We start from the raw sequence: 24,699 nt of genomic DNA on the forward strand, positions 1-24,699 counted from the left end.
AATATTATCTGAATTATCCAAAATGTTTTTTCCCTTACCTTCCACATATTCCAGTATCTTCTTCCTAGGAATATCGCTTACCTCTTTGATAATGAGAGTTTTTGCAGTGATTCGAGATTGTACCTTATCTGCTCCTGGTTGCTGAAACAACCAATGATAATCCTCATTGTCCTTGATTTGTCCATATGATCCTTCCGTTGACTTAAGATCGCCGACAGGAGGTCGACGGCCATCCTCCATCATCGCCTATCACCAGCGATGAAGTAACCAGAAAAACCGGGAATTGAAAAGTTTGAAATTCCGGCAGTTTCTCTCTCATGTAAGGCTCTTGAAGAGGTGTCTTATGTAAGACTAAAGTGCTTGTGATAGAGCATCATTTTTGCCATTTAAGAAAGGCATATATTTCTATTACTTCCTCTTTGATAAATTTTTTTAAATGAATTTCTTTCAAGTTTCTTTGCTTGCTTGATATTAAAAAATTTTCCTTGTTCCTAAAAAAGCACTTTCCTTTTCTTAGATTTCATTTGGGATGGCTTTCTTGCTGCTTCTTAAAGTAGATTTTTAGTACAAAAATTCTAAATTTCATACTAAGAAGTTGCTTTAGGAAACATTAAGAAAGCCATCCCAAATAAAACCTTAGTTTGATGGTAAAGCAATGTCTTATGCAAGACTCATATGCTGGTAAAAGTGTATCGTTTGATATAGCACATTTGTTTATTTATTTATTTATTTTTTTGTTATAGTTGAATTTCAATTGAGATTGTTCCTTATCATTTTATTTTGATATTTTAACTTCATATGTTAATGACTATAAAGTTTTACCATGTAATTATTATGCATAAAATCTTTGAGGCTTCCTACTCTTTGGTTGCATATTTTGGATGATTAGTTCCTTTCTATTTTCTTGTTATTTTCTTCACTTATGTGGAGAAATTTTCTCTTATGATTTAATTATGTTTGCAACTCATCTCTAAATGTGTTCATCATATTCATTTTAATGCATTATTGTATTCATTTATAGCTCCAAATTTCTGTGCTTATTTATGCTTATATCCCTATCATGAATAATATATATTAAAATTATTATAATATTGTTGAAAGAAATATGTATGAATATTTTAATATTATTTAAATTTTAAGTTGTTTTAATGTAATATTTTTAAAAAATATTATTCAAACAAAAATTGCTATTTGGGCAAAAAAAATTCTTCTTTATTTTCTAATATTTAAATGTATTTCTACATTTGATGTGAAACTAATATTAAATTGATAATATGTCTAAGTCATGTATAAGAATGTCTTATATGTAATATTATATATATAATAATGTAATTTTAAATTTAATAATATTATTTCTTATTTTTAAAAGATAAAGTGATATATGTGCATGTGTATTTATCAAGGTTGTGAAAATCGGACCGGACAAGGAACTGGAAGAATGAGAGATTCAAGGTTCGACTGGTCGAATCGGGGTCGAACCCATGGGCGGAGGGAGGGGGGGCACGTGCCCCCTCCTAAAAAAATTGAATTTTTTTTTTTAATCTCAATTCAAAATTAAGTTGGTAACTTCAAAAATTAATTCGTAAACCATATGAACTCCGATTTCAATAAACTTACAGTCGAACTGAACGTCTCAAAAACACAAACCTAACGACACCAAATTCAACTCAATCCGAACCCAAATGACTCCAAATCAAAGACCCGAAGCATATTTGGAAGGTTCAAACCATAACTTGGATTACCAAATGGTTTCCAAACATAACATGCTTATAGTCGAATCGAGCGGCTAGACAAGACGAATCCAACGAGCCCAAGATCGCCAAATTTTGACTAAGACATTTAAATGCCCAATAAACAGTCCACGATCAAGAAATTTAACATCGGTCATCCATTCAAATCACTACCAATTTAATTTCCTTTTCATTTACATTTTTTTTCTTGATTGATATTAGCTTAATCCTATATTGATTCGATCTTAAAGAGATTTTATGATTTTTTTTTTTGAAATGAGATTTTTGATATCACGTATTTAGTTAATATATTTAATATCACGTATTTAGTTAATATATTAAAAATGTTAATAGCAAAAATCGAATATTGATGATCAAAGTCAATTTTGTGAAGGAAAACAAATAAACTAATTCACTAACAAGTTTTATCATTTTAATATTGATTATATTGGTCCCTAAGTTGTGGATGTAAAAATTGAAGAAAAATAATAATATAATAAAAAAAAATTTTAGGCCCCCCTTAGAGATATTTAATGGCTCCGCCACTGGTCGAGCCGGATGATGTAATAAATAATAGCATTATTAAAAATAATAACATTATATGATAATTACGAGAATGTAATCTCAAATCATATAATTTTAAATAATTTAAATTAATAATATTTAATAGATTATATCCTCATATGAATAAATTAAATTGAAATGATAAAGTATATAATATAATTAACTTAGAAACAATATAATTTATTTAATATTAAATTTTATGAATATCTATAATTTAAATTATAATAATTTTTACATTTTAATTATAATTATAAATAAATGAGATTCTTATATATATCATTATAACAAATTAAAAATTTAAATATAAAATTTAAATATAAAATATAAATTTATATTATAATTCATATAATATACATTATAAAAAATTTATAAATATATAATTTATAATACAAATTAAAAAAAACTTTGCACCCAACTCAAATTCATGGCCCAACTAGCCAAATTTATGGCTCAACCAATCAAAATTAATGACCTAATAAAGCTCAAACTCACATCAATGCTCAATTATAGCATTCATGTAACTTTTTTTTTAGTCTCACACCATGAAGGAGTATGATATGATTTCCTTTTAGCTCTTTATATAGTTCCTCTTTTCAACAAAACTTATTTTATTAGATAAAAATTCATAATATTATGGTACTAAAAATCTCATTATTTAATAAAAATTTTCATATTTAAAAAATGTAATGAAGTAAAATATTTTTTATTTATATTTTATTTAAAACAAAAAAAAATTAAACTATCCGGTCTTTTGAACCCGGACCGGTTCTTCCGGTTGAACTGTCGGTTCTGTCAGGTTTCAGACCGGTTCTCTACAAAGCCGATTATTGAATTGGACCGGATCGGATAACTGGCCGGTTCACGTTTAAATCAGTTGAACCGGCCGGTCCGATCGTTTTTTTAAAACCTGGGTATTTATAATAATTCTAATCAGTGGGCTATGATATTAGTAATTTAGCAGTTTCGGTCGCGGTTTGCTTATCTGGCCCTCTTTTATTCTTTTTTAATGTGAAATCATTTCATCACAGTGTTGGTTCATTAGGGTGCTCTCCATAGGTGTTTTTTTGTAAAACACGTAAAAGTTTTTGATTAGGCTGAAAAAATTTCTGTTGAATCTATCGCTATTCCTCCAGGCTCAGCTATCATGATGATGAACTTTTATTGGTCCGGTTGTAAGAACGTAGAGGAACGTCCGGTCGGAGGTAAAATCCCGCTAAAAAAACTCAATATTTGCTCGGTATTGCTAGGTATTATTTGATAATAACGAGGAATACCGCTCTGTGAGACCAATACCAAGTTATAAACCGAGCTATATACCGAGTGTTACCGAGTTTTTTCTAGGAAAAACTCGGTTACAACTTTATATAACTCGGTATTGCTCGGTATAGCTCGGTAATAACTCGGTATTGGGGTCTTCACATGATTGTATTCCTCGTTATTGTTTTGGTATTGCTCGGTATTTGCTCGGTATTTTCGTTTTTTGGCGCGATTTGGCCTCAACCGACGTTCCTCTACATCCGGTCCGGAGAACGTAATAATTGTTCCATGATGACACTCGGATTTTGCATTTTTTTTTTAATCGCTTCTTATTTTTACCTTACACTTCAATTCTAATTTGTCAATTATTAAATATGAGCTTGTTTATATGTAAATATGCAATGAATCGTGTTTTAAACAAAATAAAAGAGTGAAACCGGAGGATAGAAATCCCATGTTTTTAAAAACGGATTACAAAATTCTATTTTCTAGAAACAGATTTTGTAATCTGATTTATTAAGAAAATTAAAACAGGATATATATAATTATAATCCGTTTCTTAAAGAAACCATTTTTCCATGAATACTTTAAATGACTTTAAACTTTATATAAAACATTTTAGGTTATAATCCAAATTAAAAAATAATAAAAAAAATAATTTAGATTATAGTCTTTAAACTTTATGTTTAAATTTTTAATAAAATTTTTATTTAAAATTTTTTTAGATTATAATATTTTAAATTATTTTAAAATGATTTATAATTTTAAAGAGTATAATACTAAATTCTGTTTAATAAAAAATTATATTAAAATTTTTAGATTATAATATTAGAATAAACATTTTAATATGAATATAAATATTTTAATTCTAATAAATATTAAATTCTAATAAATTAATTTGAATGTCTTAATGATATCAAAATTTGGCGATCTTGGGATCGTTGGATTCGTCTCGTCGAGCCGCTTGATTAGACTAAAGTAAGAATTGTCACGTTTGTAAACCGTTTGAAAATCCAAATTATGGTTTGAACCATCCAAATGCGCTTTTGAGTATTTGATTTGGACTCCATTGGGCTCAAATTAATTCGAATTTGGTGTTGTTGTGTTCGTATTTTTTAGACGTTTAGTTCTACTATAAATTTGTTGAAATAGGAGTTCAAATGATCTCCAATTTAATTTTTTGATGATATATAAAAGTAAACAATTTAATAAGCATTTTATTTTAATTTATTTTTTAAAATATTAAAAAAATCTAATATTATGGAATTTTATTTTAATTTCATAAATTTATGAGAACAAGTAGAATACAACTATTAATATTTATTTTAAAAAATTTTAAATTTATTTTATATTCATTAAATTTTGTTTTTTTTTTTATTTACATTGTTTCAAATTAAAAACAATTTGCTTATTTAATAATAAAAAAATTAAATGTTGAAACAGGATGACCAGAGAGCCGTAGAATGGAATCAGGGCAAAATAAATTTATTAAGAAACCAGTTAACAAAGAACTGGTTTCTTTGAAAAGATTTTTTTTTAAAAAAAATTTAGAATGAATTTTCGGTTTCTATTGAAATCAGATAATGAAGTTTCAGTATCTGATTTATTTTTTTTCTCTAATGTATGCTTTCTGCAGAAGATTCTTGTTGAGAAGACTAAAGAGGAAGTTGAAGGTAAATATGAATTATGGAGGTCAATCTTAGAGTCTAAAGGATTTCGGTTGAATAGATCTAAAATCAAATATATAGAGTATAATTTTAGTAGTAATAGTTATAGTGGATGGTTTGTGACTTTAAGTGATCAAATCATTAATAACAGTACATATTTTAGATATTTTTGGTCTATTATTCAGAGTGATGATGAAATAGATGAGGATATTATTAGTAGAATTCAAATTAGATGGATAAAGTGGAGGAATGTATCCAGCTTCTTGTGTGATAGAAAAGCACCACTCAAACTTAAGCTAAAATGTTATAAGATAGTGATTAGATCTACAATGTTTTATGGTGCAAAATATCATCCATTAAAAGAGAAGCATAATATTAAGTGTTGCGGAGATGAGGATTTTCAGGTAGATGAGTGGCTTTACTCTTAGAGACATGATATGAAAATAGCATATACGTGAAAAGATTAGAGTAGCTCCAGTGGTAGATAAGATTAGATAGAATCGCCTAGGTTGGTATGACACATAAAACTACGGTCTGCTGATGACCTGGTTAGGAGAATAGTTATTTTAGATTTAACATATGTTAAAAAAAGGTAGAGGCAGACCTAAAAAGACTTGGTTAGAAGATATTAGAAAAATATATTTATATATTAGATCTAATGAGAATTTAACATTTAATCAAATACAATGAAGAAAAAAGATTAATATAACCAACCCCACGAAATAGGATAAAAGTTTGATATTGCTGTTATTGTTGTTATACTCCAATTGTAATTTTCTTCTTACTTTGTAATGACAAATAAAAAAATAAAATAAAATTTAAAAAATTAAAAAAAAAACTCTCCTATGAGTTTATTTTTTTATTCTAGTAGTAACCGTCACGTGAGAACAGGGAACCCGATAAGAGATTCCTATCCCCTGAAGTCAGATGGAATTTCTTAAAATATAAGGTCTTTGGTTTATTAGATACGCTGTCCTAATAATTTCTAAGACTTTCTTTTCTTAGTCAAACCCTCTTATCCTCTATCTTATCTTCCTGCGGGTCCCCCCGTATACTTCAGCAAAAAAGAAAAAAAAATCATTTTTATCATCAACTAAATTAATATTTAATTTTCTTAAATTTTTAATACGTTTTATGAAAATACTTCCCTTACAATCAGAAAAAACACTGTAAGATGAATTGATTTGCAAAGCTTCAATCGTGCTTCGGCTCTTTGAATGTTGCTGCAGAGTTGAGCTTTTAGACAACGGAAGTGATGACTTACTATCGATCACTGCTCTTCGCCTACTGCTTTCTCTCCTCTTTCATCTCCTTGGTCGTTCTAACCCACGGCGCAGGCTCCATTGTCTTCGACACTTACGGCCGCAGCCTCTACGGCTTCGACATCTTCGTCACCACCATAGACCCCTCCTCCTCCTCCCAAGCAGAGCTCCAGGTAACCGATGGCGTCTCCGTCAACTACAACGGTTACTTTCCCTCTTCCCCTTCTTCCCTTCTTTCCCTCCTCAACTATTCCTGCTCCTCTCAAGAAAATCACATCGACGCCCTCGTCTATGTCACAGAGCGCCGCGGCTATTCCACCATCTACCTCGACCTCTTCCCTTCCTTATCATCCCCATCCAATCGACGGGAAATCCTAGAACTGCCCCCTCGCCTCCATTTCCCCGTACTTTCTCTGCTCGATGGCCGTTCCTCTGTCTCCGTGAAGGACCGTCCTTCCCTCTCCGGCGATAGCCTCATCTTCGTCTCCACACACGAGCCCTCGCCCTATCCGAGGCAGAGCTGGGCTGCAGTGTACTCCACCCACCTTTCTACTGGCGCCACCACCCGCCTTACCCCCAATGGTATTGCCGATTTCAGCCCGGCCGTCTCCCCCTCTGGCCGTTGGACTGCGGTCGCCTCTTCCGGCGAGCGCGGGTGGTCAGGTGAGATCCAGGAACTCAACACTGACATCTACCTCTTTAAGACAAGCGATGGATCGGCACGGACTTTGGTGGTCGAGCATGGTGGATGGCCGTGTTGGGCGGATGAATTCACCCTCTACTTCCATCGAGAAAGCTCAGATCAATGGTGGAGCGTTTACAAAGCTTCAATTATGATTCAAGGAGACGCCCCTGTGTTGATTTCGATTGATAGGATAACTCCTCCTGGTTTCCATGCCTTCACTCCGGCGGTGAGTCCCGCTGCTCCTGAGCTTATAGCCGTGGCGACGAGGAGAGCCAGCTCCCAGTTCCGGCACATTGAGCTCATCGATCTTAGAGATGGGAGGAATGCATATGTTGAGGTCACTAGGCTCACTACCCCTACGGCTCATCATTTTAACCCCTTCTTCTCTCCTGAGGCGGGCAAGATTGGCTACCATAGATGCCGTGGCAGCCGAAACAGCGGCAACCCTCCATTGTTTCTGGAGAACATGAAGAGCATAGTACCGGATAAGTTTTCACTATTGAGGATTAATGGCGCTTTTCCTTCCTTTTCACCAGATGGTCGGAAAATTGCCTATGTGAGTCTCCCTGGCGTGTACGTAGTTAATGCTGATGGCTCAAACCCATTAGAGATTTACAGTGGCAATGCTTTTGGTACTGCTTGGGATTGGAAGAGAAATGGAGTCATCTACACCAGTCTTGGTCCTCAGTTCGCTCAAGAAAGCACTGAAGTTGACATCATTTCTATTACACTGAGTGAAGATGATGACAAATCAGAGCCTCCTCTTATCAAAAAACTAACTTCAGGAGGGAAGAACAACGCCTTTCCTTCTCCATCACCTGATGGCAAGTGGGTGGTGTTTCGTTCCGGCCGGTCAGGTTACAAGAATCTCTATATAATGGATTCTATTGAAGGAGAAAGCGCAGGAATTTACCGGCTCACAGAAGGACCTTGGAGTGACACCATGTGTAATTGGTCTCCTAACGGAGACTGGATTGCCTTTGCTTCTGATAGAGACAACCCTGGAAGTGGGAGCTTCTCTATCTACATGATTCACCCAAATGGAACTGGATTGAGAAAAGTTGTGCAAAGCGGGAATGGAGGGAGGACAAACCATCCATGGTTTAGCCCGGACTCTGCAAGCTTGGTGTTCACATCTGATTATGCTGGGGTCTCAGCAGAGCCTATCTCGAATCCTCACCATTTCCAACCTTATGGAGAAATTTTCACCGTGAAGATCGATGGTACTGAGATAAGGCGTCTCACACACGACTCTTATGAAGATGGCACTCCGACATGGACTTCATCCTTCTTGAAGCCGTCTGATGTTGCAGAATCTTTACAGGGTGTGGCTTTTTGCCGCTTTGATGACTGTCACTGGCTCAGCTTGCAGAATCAAATCAATGATGTCTTGAATGGAACTATTTGCCAAGTTATTTAGGGGAAATTATTAGGTACGGACAGTACTTTACTTAGAGTTGTGTCTGGATTACTAGATGCACCGCGTACGTTCTGCTTACACTCTGCGTATTTGTAGACATACAACAAATAAGCAGCAAATCCTCAAAACTAAATATTTGCTGCTTATTTACTGCAATACACAGTAAATATATAGAGCACAGGCATAACTTAAGCATAGGATATGCAGTATTGACGAATCTCTAGATTCGGTGTCTGCACCTAATAATTTCCTGTTATTTAGAGTATATTGTAGTATGCGAATAAGCACGAAGAAATCTGGTAGAGTTTTTGCGACTGTTGTATGCATACAGATCTGCTTGTTTAGTATAGATTTGTTACCTATGTAAAGAAGGACACAGTGGGCATCGCTTCTTATATGCTCTAATAGTATCAAATATTTAATGTTTAAATCATAAAATTTCAGGGGATTTCTCTTTTTATTTTTTTCTCGTTAGCTTACTGTGGACCTAATTTGTCAAGGTTGGGATGGTTCTGCATTCTTTTCATTGATTGTCTTTACTTTGATGTGCTACATAGGACCTTTCATTTAATTCCCAATTGTTGCCAAAAGTGAAACCACAAGCAAGAAATGGTCCAGTTTTAAGCCTGGATATTCTAATTGTCTACAGAGAACTGATAGTTGATGAAAATAAAAGGGGTTTACTGAGATCACGTATTATCAAAATTTATATAACCGACTCACTCACATAACAAGATAAAGACTTGTTATTATTGTACTATGAATTCAAGTACCAGACAATACTTATATATTGATCCAAGATATTTATTTAATTAGCTTTTGCTCAACACATCTTGAATTTTACCTGTAAAATTTCCATATAAAATTGGAAAATCAATGTTTTGATACAATTTTTATAAATTTTTCTGAGGTGTTGAAAAGAAATATCTTGGGCGATATATGACTGTTAACAAAATAAAAGGGTTGTAGCCTTAACAGTAGGCAGTACTCCACTCTTTTGTTACCCCTAACTTCAGTTTTACTAATACGCCGATAAATACATAAATCTTTATTTTCATTTAGGGTGTTAAGGTCACTATAGTCAATCTTATTTTTGCAATCTTTATTAAAAAGTTTTGCAAAATATCTCATCCACCTTTGTTGAATATCATCTTCTAAGAAAAGTATTTTTTTATCTTCATCTTTGTTGAATATCATCTTTTGTTACCCTAGTCATTCCTCTAAAACTACCCTGTTGAATTGAATGAAAAATATATTTGTTTTAATAGACCCCTATTTACACTATGAGAAGACGAATAGTAGGAATTCCCATCATCATTATCTTTTTCTTCTCCTCTAATCTTTATTCCATTAATTGGAGAGACTCATTATCCACTGACACCTCTGCTCCTCTCTCATTAAACATAGCTACTTATATTTCCCATAGACTAATTCTTGTTAAACATCAATACATCATTTCTCGGTGACGGCATCTCCTTAACTCGCAATGATATTGTTAGACTTCCATCACTAAAGTTATTGATGTAGAACAATCAAAATATTATTGCAACACAGCTCACATCCAATAATCATTCTATATAGTGATCACATGTTCTAATGCTTTTTCTCACTAGTTTCGAAGTTCATCTTGATGAATTTGATGTTTCACCTTCACAAATTATTTTGACTAAAGATAGTCTACCTCTTCCAAAATCCTCAATACCAAACTTCTATGTTAATAAACCAAAATCTTGCAACGGCTTTCTCCTATCTCCTTAACTATCTCTATACATCTTCTATGCTATGATTTTAATCTTAACAACAGTACAAAAAATCTGGTATGCCATTTAAAAATGATTGCAATCCTCAAATCATTATAACCTCCTTTAACTTAAGAATGTGTTCCAAACATCTCTATGAGAGATCAAAAAATGACCTAACAATTTTCTACAATAAAAGTCAAAGTAGATTTTCCTACCTTTATATTGGCTATACACGATGTTCAAGATATTAATCTCTAAACTCTTAACGGACTCTCTTCTGCTTATAATGCCTTCAAAATTGTACTCAAATCCAAGATTTCACTTATTAGCCTCAATGAATTTTACTCTTTGCATGTAGTGAAGAGACAAGTATAGCCATTGATGCTGCCAAGGAACTTTAGAATATTCAACTCATTGACCCACCTATGGCCTTGTTACCATCTATGGTCATGGACATGGCCAATTTTCATGAGCCAAAGCATCCTTGAGTTTCTATAAAAGAAGCTGTAATTTTCCCTCCATCACGTGACACTCCAAATCAATATGCTCATCTATGCAATGTGAAATTTGTAGCAAAGTAGGACATTCTACATTGAAATGTCGACATCACACCTATTTTAATTTTAAGAACTTATCGATAGGCTCTATTTGCTGAAAAAAATTACCAGCATCATGAATCTAACAATTACCCTTGAAAATGGTCAGATTATACCAATCTCCACTTTTCAATTGAGATATCTTGCACATTTCTATTATTTAGTTCATTAAATAATGATAGTTCTTTGGAGGAGTCATTGCATGGTTAAACTCTATTTACATTTTAGTGGTTAAATTAATAGATGCTTTTGGATTTAGATGCTCCTATGATTTTATTGATAAACATCTTTCTAGTTTCTATGATTTCCTTCCAAGCCTCGTGGTGGGGTCAAACAATACTGGATCATGAGCTTGTGGATTATGTCAACCGAATAAACTACGGTATCAACATCAAGAATTACTCCACTCTTCTATTATCTTAGCCATTCATTTGAAAATGCTCATATAATCCATCATCTATATTATGCCAATTGAATGCAAAATATTCTTCCATTAATAGCTCACAGTTTACAATATGAGAAGATGAATTTGATGAATTCCCTTCTACACCATCTTCTTCTTCTCCTCCTCAATTATTTACCGCTTTCTCTAGATTAAAAGTGTCCTAGCACTTAGTCATTTCCTTCATGGAACAAGGATTCTTCTAGTGTTATATAGATTCAATAAAATAGTTCGAGTATGCCATTTGAGGCCAATATAATAGACTATGTTAATAATAACAAACAAGAAGCAGAATCAGCTTGAAGAGACATGCTCCTACCTCGCTCTATTAGGGTTTTCTGGCTTTGCGGCGCTGGACGCTGTCGTGTTGGTGTACATCTAACGAAAGTTTTTTTCCTTTCATCGTTCATTATTTTTTACAGTTTTGCGATCTCTTTTCTTATTTTGTCCACCTCCGGCCCGCTACAGCCGGAATGGCGGTGAAATGCTTGAAGGATCCTAGTTTTTTGGATGCTTCACTGAAATCACGTTCATTTTTTTAGGCTTAATCTGGGAATAATTCCGATGCTTGTTTTCCGGAGTTAAAATTGAGTGTTTTTCAAGGTTTGCCCTCTCTTTGGATTTCAGAGGAGGAGATCCTCTCACTGGCATCGTGCCTTAAATTCGCTTTGGTATTTTTTTTCCCTCGCGGCGGCCTTCCCTCAACTCTATCATTAGGTTTTTTTTCAACTTGAAACTAAATGGTGATTTCTCAGTCAGGTTGTTGGATCAAACACATGTCTTGATTAAGCTGGTGAACAATTTAGATTATAGCAGGGTCTTCTGTTACCGATTTTATTTCATTAGCAATTGTTACATAAAGCTAACTAAATGGTCCCCATTTGTTGATATTGGTGTTGAGTCACTTGTGATCCCAATATGAATTTCTTTCTCAAACTTGAGGCTGTGCCTATTCTCCCCTCGTATACTTCATGGATTGGGAACTTTGTTTGGAAAACCTTTGAAGATTGACAATTCAACTTCTTTAGGTTCTCGTTCATCTATTACGTGCATGTTGGTCGAACTCGATATCATCAAAAATTATCCTGATAGAGTGTGGATTGGACCTGAAAATTTTTCCGGTATATTTAACCTGTAGAGATGGAAGTTTTTCCTTAATTATGTACTCATTGTAAATGTATTGGTCATTTGAGAGAAGCTTGTCCCCTGTCCCCTCTTGACTTCTCTCCATGAGAATGTTCCTCTTAATTCTAATTCTCAAAATATTATTGATGGGCAAGCCATTGCTATAAAGGCTAATCGATTTAATGTTGTTATTCATAATTCTACTCTTATTTTTCCTGTCAATAATTCAGAAGTGGAGGATGCAAATACTGTGAATGAGTTTCTGTTTGTTGCTCTTTTGGGGGGTAGTAGTGATCCGCTTGGTGCTGGTGGAGAGGATTGTGTGGTCTCTGATTATGATGGAACTGATTTGGTTCCCGTTGGGGGAGTTGAACCAGAGGCTATTATGGTGGTTGATCAGTCGATAGTGCTTATGAATTCTAATAATGCGGTCTAGGTAAGTGTTATGGAGGTTTTGGAAAATGATAATTATTTGCTTAATGTCAGTGCTAGTCCCATCTTATCTGATGTTGGAAATAAATGCGATTCTCTTTTGGATTTTGGTGGTAATGTTATTTCCTTTGGCCTTGTGGCTTGTAACTTTGTTGGTTCTATGGTTGCTATGGTTTCTGATGTGCCCATGGATTGTAATGAAAATGGGGGTTTGACTAGTAACTTGAAGGTGAAGGAGAAGGAGCCTTTTGTTGATGTACCAATTAAACTAATGTCTTCCAATGAATTAAAGGACAAATTATCTTCAAATGTTTTTGAAATAGCGTGGAACAATAAGCTCTTCCCCTCGTGGGGAAGCTGGAGAGGATCTGGATGAGTCGTTGGAGGAGTTTTATGACTTATATGGTTTAAATGTGAGTAGTAAAATTCATAAAAGCTTTTCTAATTGTGGAAGTAAGTGGCATAGGCAAAAATCAAGGAAGAGGTAATTTTCTTCTTATTTTGCGTGCTTTTGGCAAGATGGGTGATGAAGCTATTTATGCTTGGTTTAAGGGCTTTGGCACTTTGATGGACTCCTAGTGGCTTTGGTGGTGTGGTGGATGCATTGTTGACTTTGTTATGCTATGGTCATTTTTGTCTTTCTTAGCCTCTTCTTTAATTTTTTTTCAGGAACTCCTTTGTAGGCTATAAGACAGGTTGATGGTAGCTTTGGAGCTCTTGTTGCTTGTTTTTTTTAGATTTTGTTTTGTTTTTGTTTGTATGATTAGTTGTTTTTCAAGGCCCATATGTTTAGATTCAATTGTTGTATTTTCAGAGGGCTTTGATACCTTTAAGGACTTGTAACTCTATTTTTGTATCAACGTGTAGGTCCCTTTCATGGGGTTTATCCTAAAAAAAAGAAGAAGAAGATGAAGAAGCATAATCATGTCTATAAATTTAATCCAATACAATTTTCCCTATTGATACTTACACTACTTAATCATATATTTGTCTATTTACCCTTCTGGTTGAGGTTTTATCATTCATTTCACAAGATTTCCAGATTTATCTATGGTGATGGTTAGTGAACAAATTCTTATTATGGACATCCTCTATTATTTCGTAAAATAGCACTCTCGAGTATGGGCCACCTCAATGGATTCACAATAATTTTTTTTTTCAAACACAGCTCGCATTTTTTTGCAAACTAATACTTTATCGCTATTTTTCAAATTATCACACAAAATTTCTTCTTGCATTTTTTTATAAATTTCAAAATAACAGTTTGATCATGACATATGCAAATAAATAAATTTAATACTTAAATCTCAATATTAATTTTATAAATAAAAATATATTAGATGTTATATCTATACTACTATTATAAATTGGACTTGAGTATCCACCCATATGAAAGCCTAACATTCAATTTTAATTAATTTTAATTATTCAAATCAAATCCCAACCTTTTATTTTAATAATTATAATTAAAATTAATTGATAAATATAACTTTTTTCCTATAAACTTGTTGTATTTATGGAGTAATGATGTATTAACTAATCTGGAAGCCAAAGATGATGAAGAAGTCACTTCTGTTCCAAGTAGTCAAGAAGCCGCATGTGATTCTGCCTCTAAATCATCTTCGTGCAATTATTATATGCGCATTCCGGAAGTATAGCTAGGTTTGAATGCCAATAAAATTGTTACGCGTGGTATGCTTACATGTACGAAGTCCGGGATATTCATTTGACTTGCAACTCGAACAGGTCCAAAGTTATCATGTCAGCCCTACTTGAGATAGACAATAAATGGTTCTTATCCCGGTCGCCCAAAATAAAGGTAAAAAGATGAAATAGCAAAAAAATTTCACATTTAAAGCGCCAATGCATTTTCCAATTTCAAGCGCATATACAGTTTACAAATTTTGGCATTCGCAGTTCTCCAAGGTTCATGCATAAAATTCTTCTGAAAACTTCCAGTATTCTCTTCTGCTCAAATGGAGGAGTCACCTACAAAAAAAAGGTACCTTATTGCGTATAACAGATATAATGTACTCCGTATTTTTTGGTATTCACTGCGTATTTGTTGAAAAAAGTATAAAAAAATAAAAACATTTGATAAGGATAAAAGATTATATATTTCTTACCTTCTCCGTGATTTATGTGTATATTCTACTTATTCTCTGTGTATATGTTGAAGGCTCAAGCCCTAAAATTTTAAAATAAATACTATGGATCTTAAAACCAGATTAGTCATTTCTTGCCTTATGATTAATTTTAGTGTAAATAATTCTTGAATTCTGCGTATATTTTATGTATATTTAACAATCTATGAAATTCGTCATTCTAGACATCCCAAGAGAACATGTTGTCATTAAGTTGACATTCTTTACATAACTAAATCAAATATTAGTGTCCCCAAATTCAATTTTTGCTCTTTTCATTTTTTGAATAAAGTTATATGCATCCCTCCTAGTGAATCCAATATTCTGGACACCTCTAACTTCATCTGCAAAGAAAGGAAAATGCATAAATGGTTCTTATCCCGGCTTCTATCATTGATTTAAAAATTGTAGCTTTTTCATCACACACATTCCTACATGATATAAGTAGATAGCGGTCTTCTGCCCTAGGCAAATCATGATTATGTTTTTCAATAAAATATTTCACCTTCAATATCCAGCTCCTTCCACTATAAACCTAATCATAGCTAGACAACCAGTTCGGGTGTCTGATTTCCGATATTTCATTTGGATATTAAAATCAAACATCTTCTTGAAACCAACTTTTGAACAAACAAAGTCCTTGGATTTTTTTTTTTTGGAATTTGGCCAGTAACTATGATGATCCTTACGAACACTAAAATCATGATTTTGGCCATAATTACGGTAAGCCTCGTATGCCTCTTTCTCATTAACATAAACTTCCTCATAAATACAAAAAAATAAATAGTAATTAATTAATAAATATGCAACAAATAAGTAGTAATTAAGCAGAAAAATATGCAACAAATGCGTAATAAATACGTAATAAATATTCAATGAGTACGTAATGAATATGCAATACATACGCAATAAATATGTAATGAATACACAATAAATGTGCAAAATGTTTTACAAAGTTCTTAAGGTACCTTCAGCTCAGTACTGCTTGAAAGAGATAAAAAATAAATCAAGAAATAAAAACTATGAGTCGATGATTCCTTCTTTTAAAGTCAATTAAAATTTAACCTTATGTACATTGTTGATAAAAGAGCCCATCTTTGATAAACACAATAAATACATCAAAAGAAATGTCTCAGTAAAGAAATTTAATGGCAACTCTATTGTAAAGAAAACATGGAAGGAGGCAAACTTTACCTATAAGCTGAACTTTCCGTTTGGTCGCACTGGTTTTAACTGTTCTGCTTCCTGGGAGCTCATTTCCTAGACGGCTGCATTCAGGTTTTCAGCGTCCGTCGAGCCCTGTGAAAATATTGTCTGCTCATTTAAAGAAACGCCCTCCTCCAGATCAATTTTCATCTTCATCAGCATTTTTTCTACAAAATTTTTGACTAAAAGCATTATATATTATGGTGATTTACGCTTGAAATCCTGAAAAAAAAAAGAAGCGCCAACCCTAAAATTATTGTTTGTCCTGGGTCGGAATACAAGACAAATGATTTGGACTGGGTCGGGTTGCAAGACAAATGAATATCCCGTAGAAAATCTAAAGTGTCTATATAGGCATACAATGTGCAACAATTTTATTGGACCTAGCTCTACATCCGGAATACACACATAATAATATATTTCTCATCATATTCACCTTTGCTTTTTGCTTTTTTTTTCTTTTTTAAATATATATCTGTTGATTTCACATCTCTTCGAATTCTGCTACTCTCCATTTTTTTTTCTTCATCTTCATTGCCTTCATCCTCTCCTCAATTGGAAGTCCTCATCTTCGACATCAAACTTAAAAGCTATCACAAGTTTCCCTTGGCCAAATCCTCATCCTTCTCCTCCTCGGCCCATCCAAAAGAAGCTTCTCCACTGCCAGTTTCTCCTTAGGAATCTGCTATCGCAGCGTAGCTTCCCCTCCTCCAGCAAAATCAGATCTTACTCTAGCTTCATCAGCACATTCGCCTTCGGATGCCAGGCGACGCATCCTGGCCACGCCTTATGCAAAGAAGCTCGCCATGGATCTCAAGGTGGAACTTCAATCAATTTTCGGAACAAGTCCAATGGGTCGTATCGTTGCTAAGGATTGATGTTGAGGTAGTGGTTGACAGAGTAACTTTCGTGGCAACCACTACATCGATCACCTATGATGCCAAAGCTGTTGATGATTCCACTTCGAAGGTACTTGTTCACGATGATGCAGGGAGCAGCCAGCAGGAACATGGTGGGAAGTCTTGCTACGTTTATATTCCGTGTTGGTTACACTATCACTACCAATGCACTCAATGAGCTCTACAAGAAAGTAAGATCTTTTGCATTTGTTCTTGTGTGTGTTTCTAGCTTCTTCTTGGCGCTTTTAAGCATTTGAAAGTGATTCATATCAAGTCAAAGGGGATACCATGACTACATTATTAACAAAGGCAACGTCTATGGTCCTATAGAAACACTCAATGATAAAAGCTTCACATACAACGACATCATTAACATTGTTGTTGATTTTTCCATTGATGGAAGCCTTATCACTCCTATTCCGCAAGAATGCAAGGTTAATATTTATCATGATCTTGCACATTTTATCTCTCAATTGTTATATTCAAAATGATGAAAGAAATTATCATTTTTTAGGTGGACATTTACTCATTTTCAAGGAGATGGAAAGAGTTAGTGGATAAGGCTCAGGCCAAGCAGCTCCAACCACAAGAGTGAAACTCCGGAGCCAACCAATTCACCATCATCATGGCATAAATTTAATGATTCAAATATACACGCATATATTGCAGTGGTCATGATTTACACTTAAACATATGAATAATGTAATCAAAGGGAAGAAGGTCCCAATTTTGCTCAATCAGATCACACGTGGTTCAGTCAACATTCGGCTGGTCTGAGGAGGAGAAAACTGGAGAAAAAGAGAGAAGGCACTGCACTCAAATATGCCCGAGAGAAGGAAGGAGGTGGCGTCATCTGTGTGACACAGATATGTATGGTTTATAGCTTCCGAAAGGATGGAGAGCCTATCCACCAATAAGGTGTATAGTGGTACACCTACACCTAAATCAATAAAAGATGTAGTATCATACACACGACACTAACATCTACGACCTAACTAGTGCAACCTGGACTTATTCCTTGCCTGAAAAAGGAGGCCAACTAAAACCACCTAATCGTATAAAATCCATGCTGTCCAGTCCGTATGAAGAAGGGTGGGTAGTTACACACTGAAATTTGGGATCGACAACTAGAGAAATTCCTAAGTGATCCCACACTTATGAGTGGTACAATGTTCCTAAAACTAATGTAATTAAATTTTGATTTTTAATTAGCTACTAATGCAATTTATGCTGGTCAAAGTCTCCAAATCAGAAATGCATGAAATTTTAAAAAGGCTTATAAAATAATTTTTAAGAAGGACTAAACTTCCCCAGGTCCGGCACTTCATCCTCATAGGCCAGATTATCCGAACTCCACCCGCAGGCGGGGAAGTTTGTCTAAAAGAAGAGAGAATGCGTGTATGCTCCCCCGGACGATTCTGGTGGAATTGAACTGAGCTGAACCAAGCCAAATTCAGCTAAGATTGGGTTAGACTCGAGTTTGAATTTGGCTCGATTCGAACCAATTCGGGCTCGAGCCGGCTCAACGAAATTAATCGTATGAAGATGGGTTCAAAATAATAATCAATTTAAATCAAATCAAGTACGACGCGATGAAATTAAACTAATCGAGTCTAATTGAACACATTCGAGTCTGATCCGGCTCGAGTCGGGTCGATTCAAGCTCGAATTGGGCTCGACAGGGTTTAATTAAATCGATCGAAAGTGCTCGAGCATAATCGAGCCAAAATCGAGGTCAACAAACGGGAGAAATCGAAGGTAAGAAAATCATCTATCTGCCTGACCACCTCGCAACAGCAGAATAGAGAAAAGGAAGGGGGTCCCACATTCACCTGACCATATTCGCAACAGCGAATGGGGATAACTCCGGGTTTGCTTGACCATGTTCGAAACAGCAAAACAAGGAGTAAGAAAAGAGAGGGAGTTCTACATTCGCCTGATCATATTCGCAACAGCGAATGAGAACAGCTCAATATCCACCTGACCATATTCACAACAGCGAATAAAGAGCTTCCCAAAAGGTCTAATGCCCACCTAACCAAAAACGCAACAGTGGGACAAAAGAGGAAAAGTCTAACATTCACCTGACCAGATCGCAACAGTGAATGAGGACTACTCGATGTTCGCCTGACCAGATCGCAACAGCGAGACAAAGGGTAAAAGAAAAGGGGCTTCAATATTCGCCTGACCAGATCGCAACAGCGAATGAGAACAGCTCAATATTCATCTGACCACATTTACAACAATGAATAAAGAGCTTCCCAAGAGGTCTAATGCCTGCCTGACCAGATTGCAACAGTAGAACAAAAGACAAAATCCAACATTCACCTGACCAGATCGTAACAGTGAATGAGGATGACTCAATGTCTGTCTGACCTTATTCGAAACGGAAAAACAAAGAATCGGAAGAAAACTCAACAACCCCCAAAAAATAAAACAGGGGGAATGAAGAGGTGGTGAAGTATGCATCTCAAGGACTCTGTCGGGCACCCAACCAGAAAGGGGAGTCAACATTCACCTGACTAGATCGCAACAGCGATTGAAGATTGCTCAAAATCCACCTGACCATATTCGCAATAGTGAATAATGAGCCCTCCCAAAAGTCTAATGTCCACCTGACCAAAATCGCAACGGTGGGACAAAAGAAACAAGTCCAACATTCACCTGAACAAATCGTAACAGTGAATGAGGACAACCCGATGTCTGCCTGACCATATTCTAAATGGCGAAACAAAGGGGAAAAGAGAAAGGGAGTTCAGCATTCGCCTGACCATATTCACAACGACGAATGAGAACAGCTCAATATTCATCTAACCATATTCGCAACAACGAATAAAGAGCTTCCCAAAAGGTCTAGTGCCTGCCTGACCAGATCGCAACAGCATGGCAAAAGATAAAAGTCACCTCTACAACCACCCAACGCACATGTGCGTGGTGTTGTGAGGGAAAGAGAAGTAGTCAGTCATCTAAGAAAGTCCAAACTTATATTTTAGTTATCACATGGTAAAGGACAAATCGTCGTGGCCATGAGTAATTTAAATACAAGTAGAATTTCTTAGGCAAAGTTGAAATCATAAAACATGAGGCAATCAACTAATGTATATCTCTCTAAGAAGATGAACATACAAATGAAAGAATAATCTCATATCAACGGAATAGCAATAGGAGTGGCAAGGGGACACACTTGCCACTAAGAACGACAATCATCATCTCAAAAATTAGTGATTACTAAAGAGATCACAGTGGTAACACCCATGCTAACTGATGGGACCCTGTGAAAAGTACAAGTAACATTTATGTATTCAAAGAGACCGATTTTACAGCTAAAAGCAATGTCCCAATGAGAGATTATATCATTTGAAAGAAGTAGCGGATCGACTTTCTGCTAGAAGATCAAAATCCACTAAGAAGTGATGTTAACATCTAGAGCCAGATGTACCACATCACAAGGGAGAACAACATCCCATTAAAAGTGAACAACCATAATCAAAGAAATAAACACACAGTCATCTCCTAAGCAATCATTGAAATGCTTTAAGGAGATACAGAAGGGAATTTGGAGGGACTTTGGGCTCTTGGAGCGTAGAACCGGGTTCCACCTATGACAAGGGCAACCGATTCTTTCTCAACTAAGAGCTTCCCTCTCTCTCTCTCTCTTTTTTTTAAGAGAGGGGAAAATTATTTGCTTTGATAACCCAGGCCATTTTCGCCACATGAATAAAACTGGGGAGAGAAAAATTACAACAACAATTTGTAGAGAAATTCACAAAGTGACAATGGATCAACATCACTATATTTGACAAATATAGATCAAGGATTGACCCAGTATCACATTCCTTAGAAATTCGAGTTAGTAGTTTTGATATTCCATACCACACTTGAAGGTGACAAATGAAACTGGGGCAAGCCAACCCTTACAGGGGTTGGAAGGGTGATTTTATGCAACAACACCAAAGTGACTAGTGAATGTGAACGTAAGCACAAAGATCCTTACGGCGTATTTACATACAACCTTTAAAGACAATCTCAAACCTTGAATGACGAACATCACGTGGTAGAGGACAAATCGTCGTGGGCACGGACTGCCGAAAAGTACAAGAAATCCTTCAAAGTTATATCTATATAGAGGGATATTTACAAGTGGCATGGGATGCCCCTTGCGATGTGAAAACTCAAGCGTAGTACTTTCTCAAGTACTGCCCATTAATGACGGGCATGGGATGAACGCCATTCGCATCAACTAGCAAGTAAGATCCATCTTCATACACTTGCTCTACAATGAATGGGTCTTCCCAAACGGGCTCAAACTTACCACCTCGGCGATGCTGCGAGATGATAGGCCTACGTAAGACAAGGACTAATTCCCCGACTTGAAAAGCACGGGGTCGAACAAGGCGATCATGTGCCTGGGCCATATGGGCCTGGTATAACTTAAGGTTCTGATAAGCTTGCAAACGAAGCTCTTCTAAACCATCAAGCTCTTCCAACCGGAGTCGGGCATTATCTTCATGCGAAAGATTGTGGCTAACTGCTACGCGCAACGAAGGGAGCTCGACCTCTAGTGGGAGGACAGCTTCAACCCCAAAAGTTAAAGCATATGGTGTACACTGAGTAGGAGTACGGTATGTAGTCCTATAGGCCCATAATGCTTCAGGTAATTTATAGTGCTATTCTCTTTTATTTGCCACAAGAATATTTCTTATCAATTGGACTAAGGTCTTATTGAATGTTTCAGCCAAACCATTAGCCCTAGGATAGTAAATCGAGGAATAGAGCCAATTTATGTTATGGAGGCGGGCAAATCTAGCAATCTTGGTGCTTCTAAAAGACGGGCCGTTATCCGAAATTATACGGTGTGGAACACCAAAATGGTAGACAACATGATTACGAAAGAAGCGCATCACATCTTCTGATTTGACTTCCTTAAGCGGGATAGCTTCTGCCCACTTAGAGAAGTAATCAGTAGCAGCCAGAATAAACCTATGACCCTTAGAGGAAGGAGGGTCAATAGGACCCACTACATCCGTGCCCCAACTTACAAAAGGACAAGAAGACACAGTGGGGTGCAGCGAATTAGGAGGTTGGTGGATAACAGTATTATGAATCTGGCATTGGTGGCACTTCCTAGTGTGCTCCATACAATCACGGATCATCGTCGGCCAGTAATAATTAAGGCGTTTAATTATGACCTTCATCTTAGGTCCGGACTGATAAGCACCACAAAGTCCCTCGTGTACTTCGCCCATGACCTTACGAGCCTCCTCGTTGTTGAGGCAACGCAACCACATCTGGTCAAAAGAGCATCGGTACAGGGTTTCATTCACATAGGAGAAGGACAAAGCTCTCTTTCTAATCTGAGTGGCAAGAGAGCGGTCATCCGGAAGCTTTCCATGCTTCAAGTACTCAATAAAGGGGACTCTCCAATCTGACTCTTCCACAACAGCGAACACTGCGAGGGTCTGATCAGAAGAAGACAAGTCCGCGGGGCACAAGGCTTGTCGATACTGGACCACAATCGACACCGGGTTTCCAGTAGGGTCAGCCAACTCCTTAGCAAGTTTAGCTAGTGCATCCGCTCTACCATTCTCAGATCAAGGGACTCTAACTAAAGTTACTTCAGGGATCAAACACAAGAGCTCCATCACCCTATCGGGGTAAGGCAAGAGCTCAGGTTTGAGAACTTTGAAAATAACAGCCACTTGATTAATGATTAGTTGGGAATCTCCAAAGATTTTCACCCGCACAATGCTCATCTGAATGGCCAACTCAAGTCCTACAATTAGGGCTTCGTACTCAGCTTCATTATTAGTACGAGATTCTGAAAGACAGTAGGAGTAACGCAGGGTGTGGCCTTCAGGAGACACAAAAATAAGTCCTAAACCTTCCCTAATAATAGGAGTTTTGTAAGGACGTAGTTATTTGATGGAAGAAGATCCATCAAAGTAAAACTCCCAAGTATGGGACTCCTGTTCTTCCACACTCATGACTAATTCATCGGGCAAATCGTCATTAAGTGGGGAATCTGCAGGGATCGGGTGAGAGGCAAGAAAGTCAGCTAGAGCCTGTCCTTTGACGGCCCGCTAAGGGATATAGGTAATATCAAACTGCAATAAAATCATGGACCAACATGATAGACGACCTGACAAAGTCGGACGGGTCAACAGGTGCTACAAAGGGTTGACTCGAGAAATTAGACTGATCTTGTGTGAAAGCATATTGTGTCTAAGCTTCTGAACAGCAAAAATCAAAGCCAAACACTGCTTTTCCATTGCCGGGTATTTTAGCTCTGCAGGAATCAAACGTCTGCTAAGGTAGTACAAGGTATTATCTTTTCCTTCCACATTTTCTTGAGCTAAAATTGCACCAAGTGACTCATCCAAAGCCGTAGTGTAGAGGATCAACGATCTGCCAGGGATGGGTGCAGCTAACACTGGGGGATTCGTCAGGTAGCGCTTTATGCTCTCAAAGGCCTCATGACAACTCTTATCCCAATGAAAGCGAGCATCCTTCATCGATAAAGCAGTAAAGGGATGACATCTACCGGCGAGATTGGAGATAAATCTCCGCAAGAAAGCAAGCTTCCCCTGAAACGACCTCAACTGGGTAAGACTCTTAGGGGGTTTCAAGTTCACTATGGCCTTGATCATGGAGGGATCAATCTCAATGCCACGATAGCGAACAATAAAACCAAAAAACTTCCCCGTAGTGACACCAAATACACACTTTAATGGATTCATCTTCAAATCATGCTTTCTTAAGCGCTCAAAAACGATTCGTAGGTCGCGAAGGTGATCACTACGGACCTTGCTTTTGACCACTAAATTATCCACATAGCTTTCAACTTGCTCATGAATCAGCTCATCGAAAATGACTGTCATGGCACGCTGATAGGTGGCCCCGACATTCTTGAGGCTGAAGGGCATCACCTTATAACAAAACACACCTATGGGGGTGCGAAAGGCAGTGAATTTCTCATCTTCAAGGGCCATCTTAATCTTATTGTAACCAGATGAACCATCCATGAAGGAGAAAATACTATGGGACGAAGCAATATCAACCATAAGTTCAGGGATAGGAAGAGGGAAATCATCCTTAGGACATGCTTTATTCAAATCACGGAAGTCTATACAGACACGGATCTGACCACTCTTCTTCCGGACTGGAACAACATTGGCAAGCCAAGTGGGATACTTCTCTTCACGAATGAAACCAGCTTTTATAAGTTTCTTAGTCTCGGCTATCACCTATTTTTCAATCTCTAACCTCATCCGACGAGGTGACAGCTTGACAGGGGCTGCATCCGGACAAATAGCTAACTTATGGACTGCTAGTTCTAGATATAAACCGGGCATCTCTATTGTGAGAGCTCTTTCCTTTGATTTGCCTTCCAAGATCTGATTTTCCTCCCAGGATCGTCCGGGATGATATTGAGATCATCCAGGACGATCAGTGCAGTGAAACAGCTGATTTTCCAGAAGTGGATCGTCTAGGCCGATTTTGGATCGTCTTGGGACGATCAGAGCATGGC

General features: G+C 36.4%; 2 protein-coding genes across 3 annotated transcripts; one reads left to right on the top strand and one right to left on the bottom strand.

Moving 5' to 3' along the window:
• Nucleotides 1-6,361: 6,361 nt before the first annotated feature.
• LOC110100298 lies at nucleotides 6,362-9,033 on the top strand. 2 transcript variants are annotated; one of them, XM_020827738.2, is made up of 2 exons: nucleotides 6,362-8,585; nucleotides 8,847-9,033. In XM_020827738.2, the coding sequence occupies exon 1, from the start codon at nucleotides 6,474-6,476 to the stop codon at nucleotides 8,583-8,585; it is 2,112 nt and encodes a 703-aa protein (XP_020683397.1). In that variant the 5' UTR covers nucleotides 6,362-6,473; the 3' UTR covers nucleotides 8,847-9,033. The 2 variants fall into 2 exon arrangements, with proteins under 2 accessions (XP_020683397.1, XP_020683396.1); XM_020827737.2 differs by having other exon boundaries at nucleotides 6,362-8,581; nucleotides 8,843-9,033.
• A 12,310-nt stretch (nucleotides 9,034-21,343) lies between these two features.
• Nucleotides 21,344-24,232, bottom strand: LOC114578452. Its single transcript, XM_028691644.1, has 5 exons — nucleotides 23,354-24,232; nucleotides 23,121-23,251; nucleotides 22,803-23,057; nucleotides 21,857-22,748; nucleotides 21,344-21,778 (listed from the first exon to the last, which is right to left on the bottom strand). Exons 1-5 carry the CDS (start codon nucleotides 24,230-24,232, stop codon nucleotides 21,344-21,346), a joined length of 2,592 nt encoding a protein of 863 aa, XP_028547477.1.
• Nucleotides 24,233-24,699: the final 467 nt, after the last annotated feature.

Source organism: Dendrobium catenatum, unplaced genomic scaffold (genome assembly GCF_001605985.2).
Source record: "Dendrobium catenatum unplaced genomic scaffold, ASM160598v2 fragScaff_scaffold_156, whole genome shotgun sequence".
NCBI classification, from domain to species: Eukaryota; Viridiplantae; Streptophyta; class Magnoliopsida; order Asparagales; family Orchidaceae; genus Dendrobium; species Dendrobium catenatum.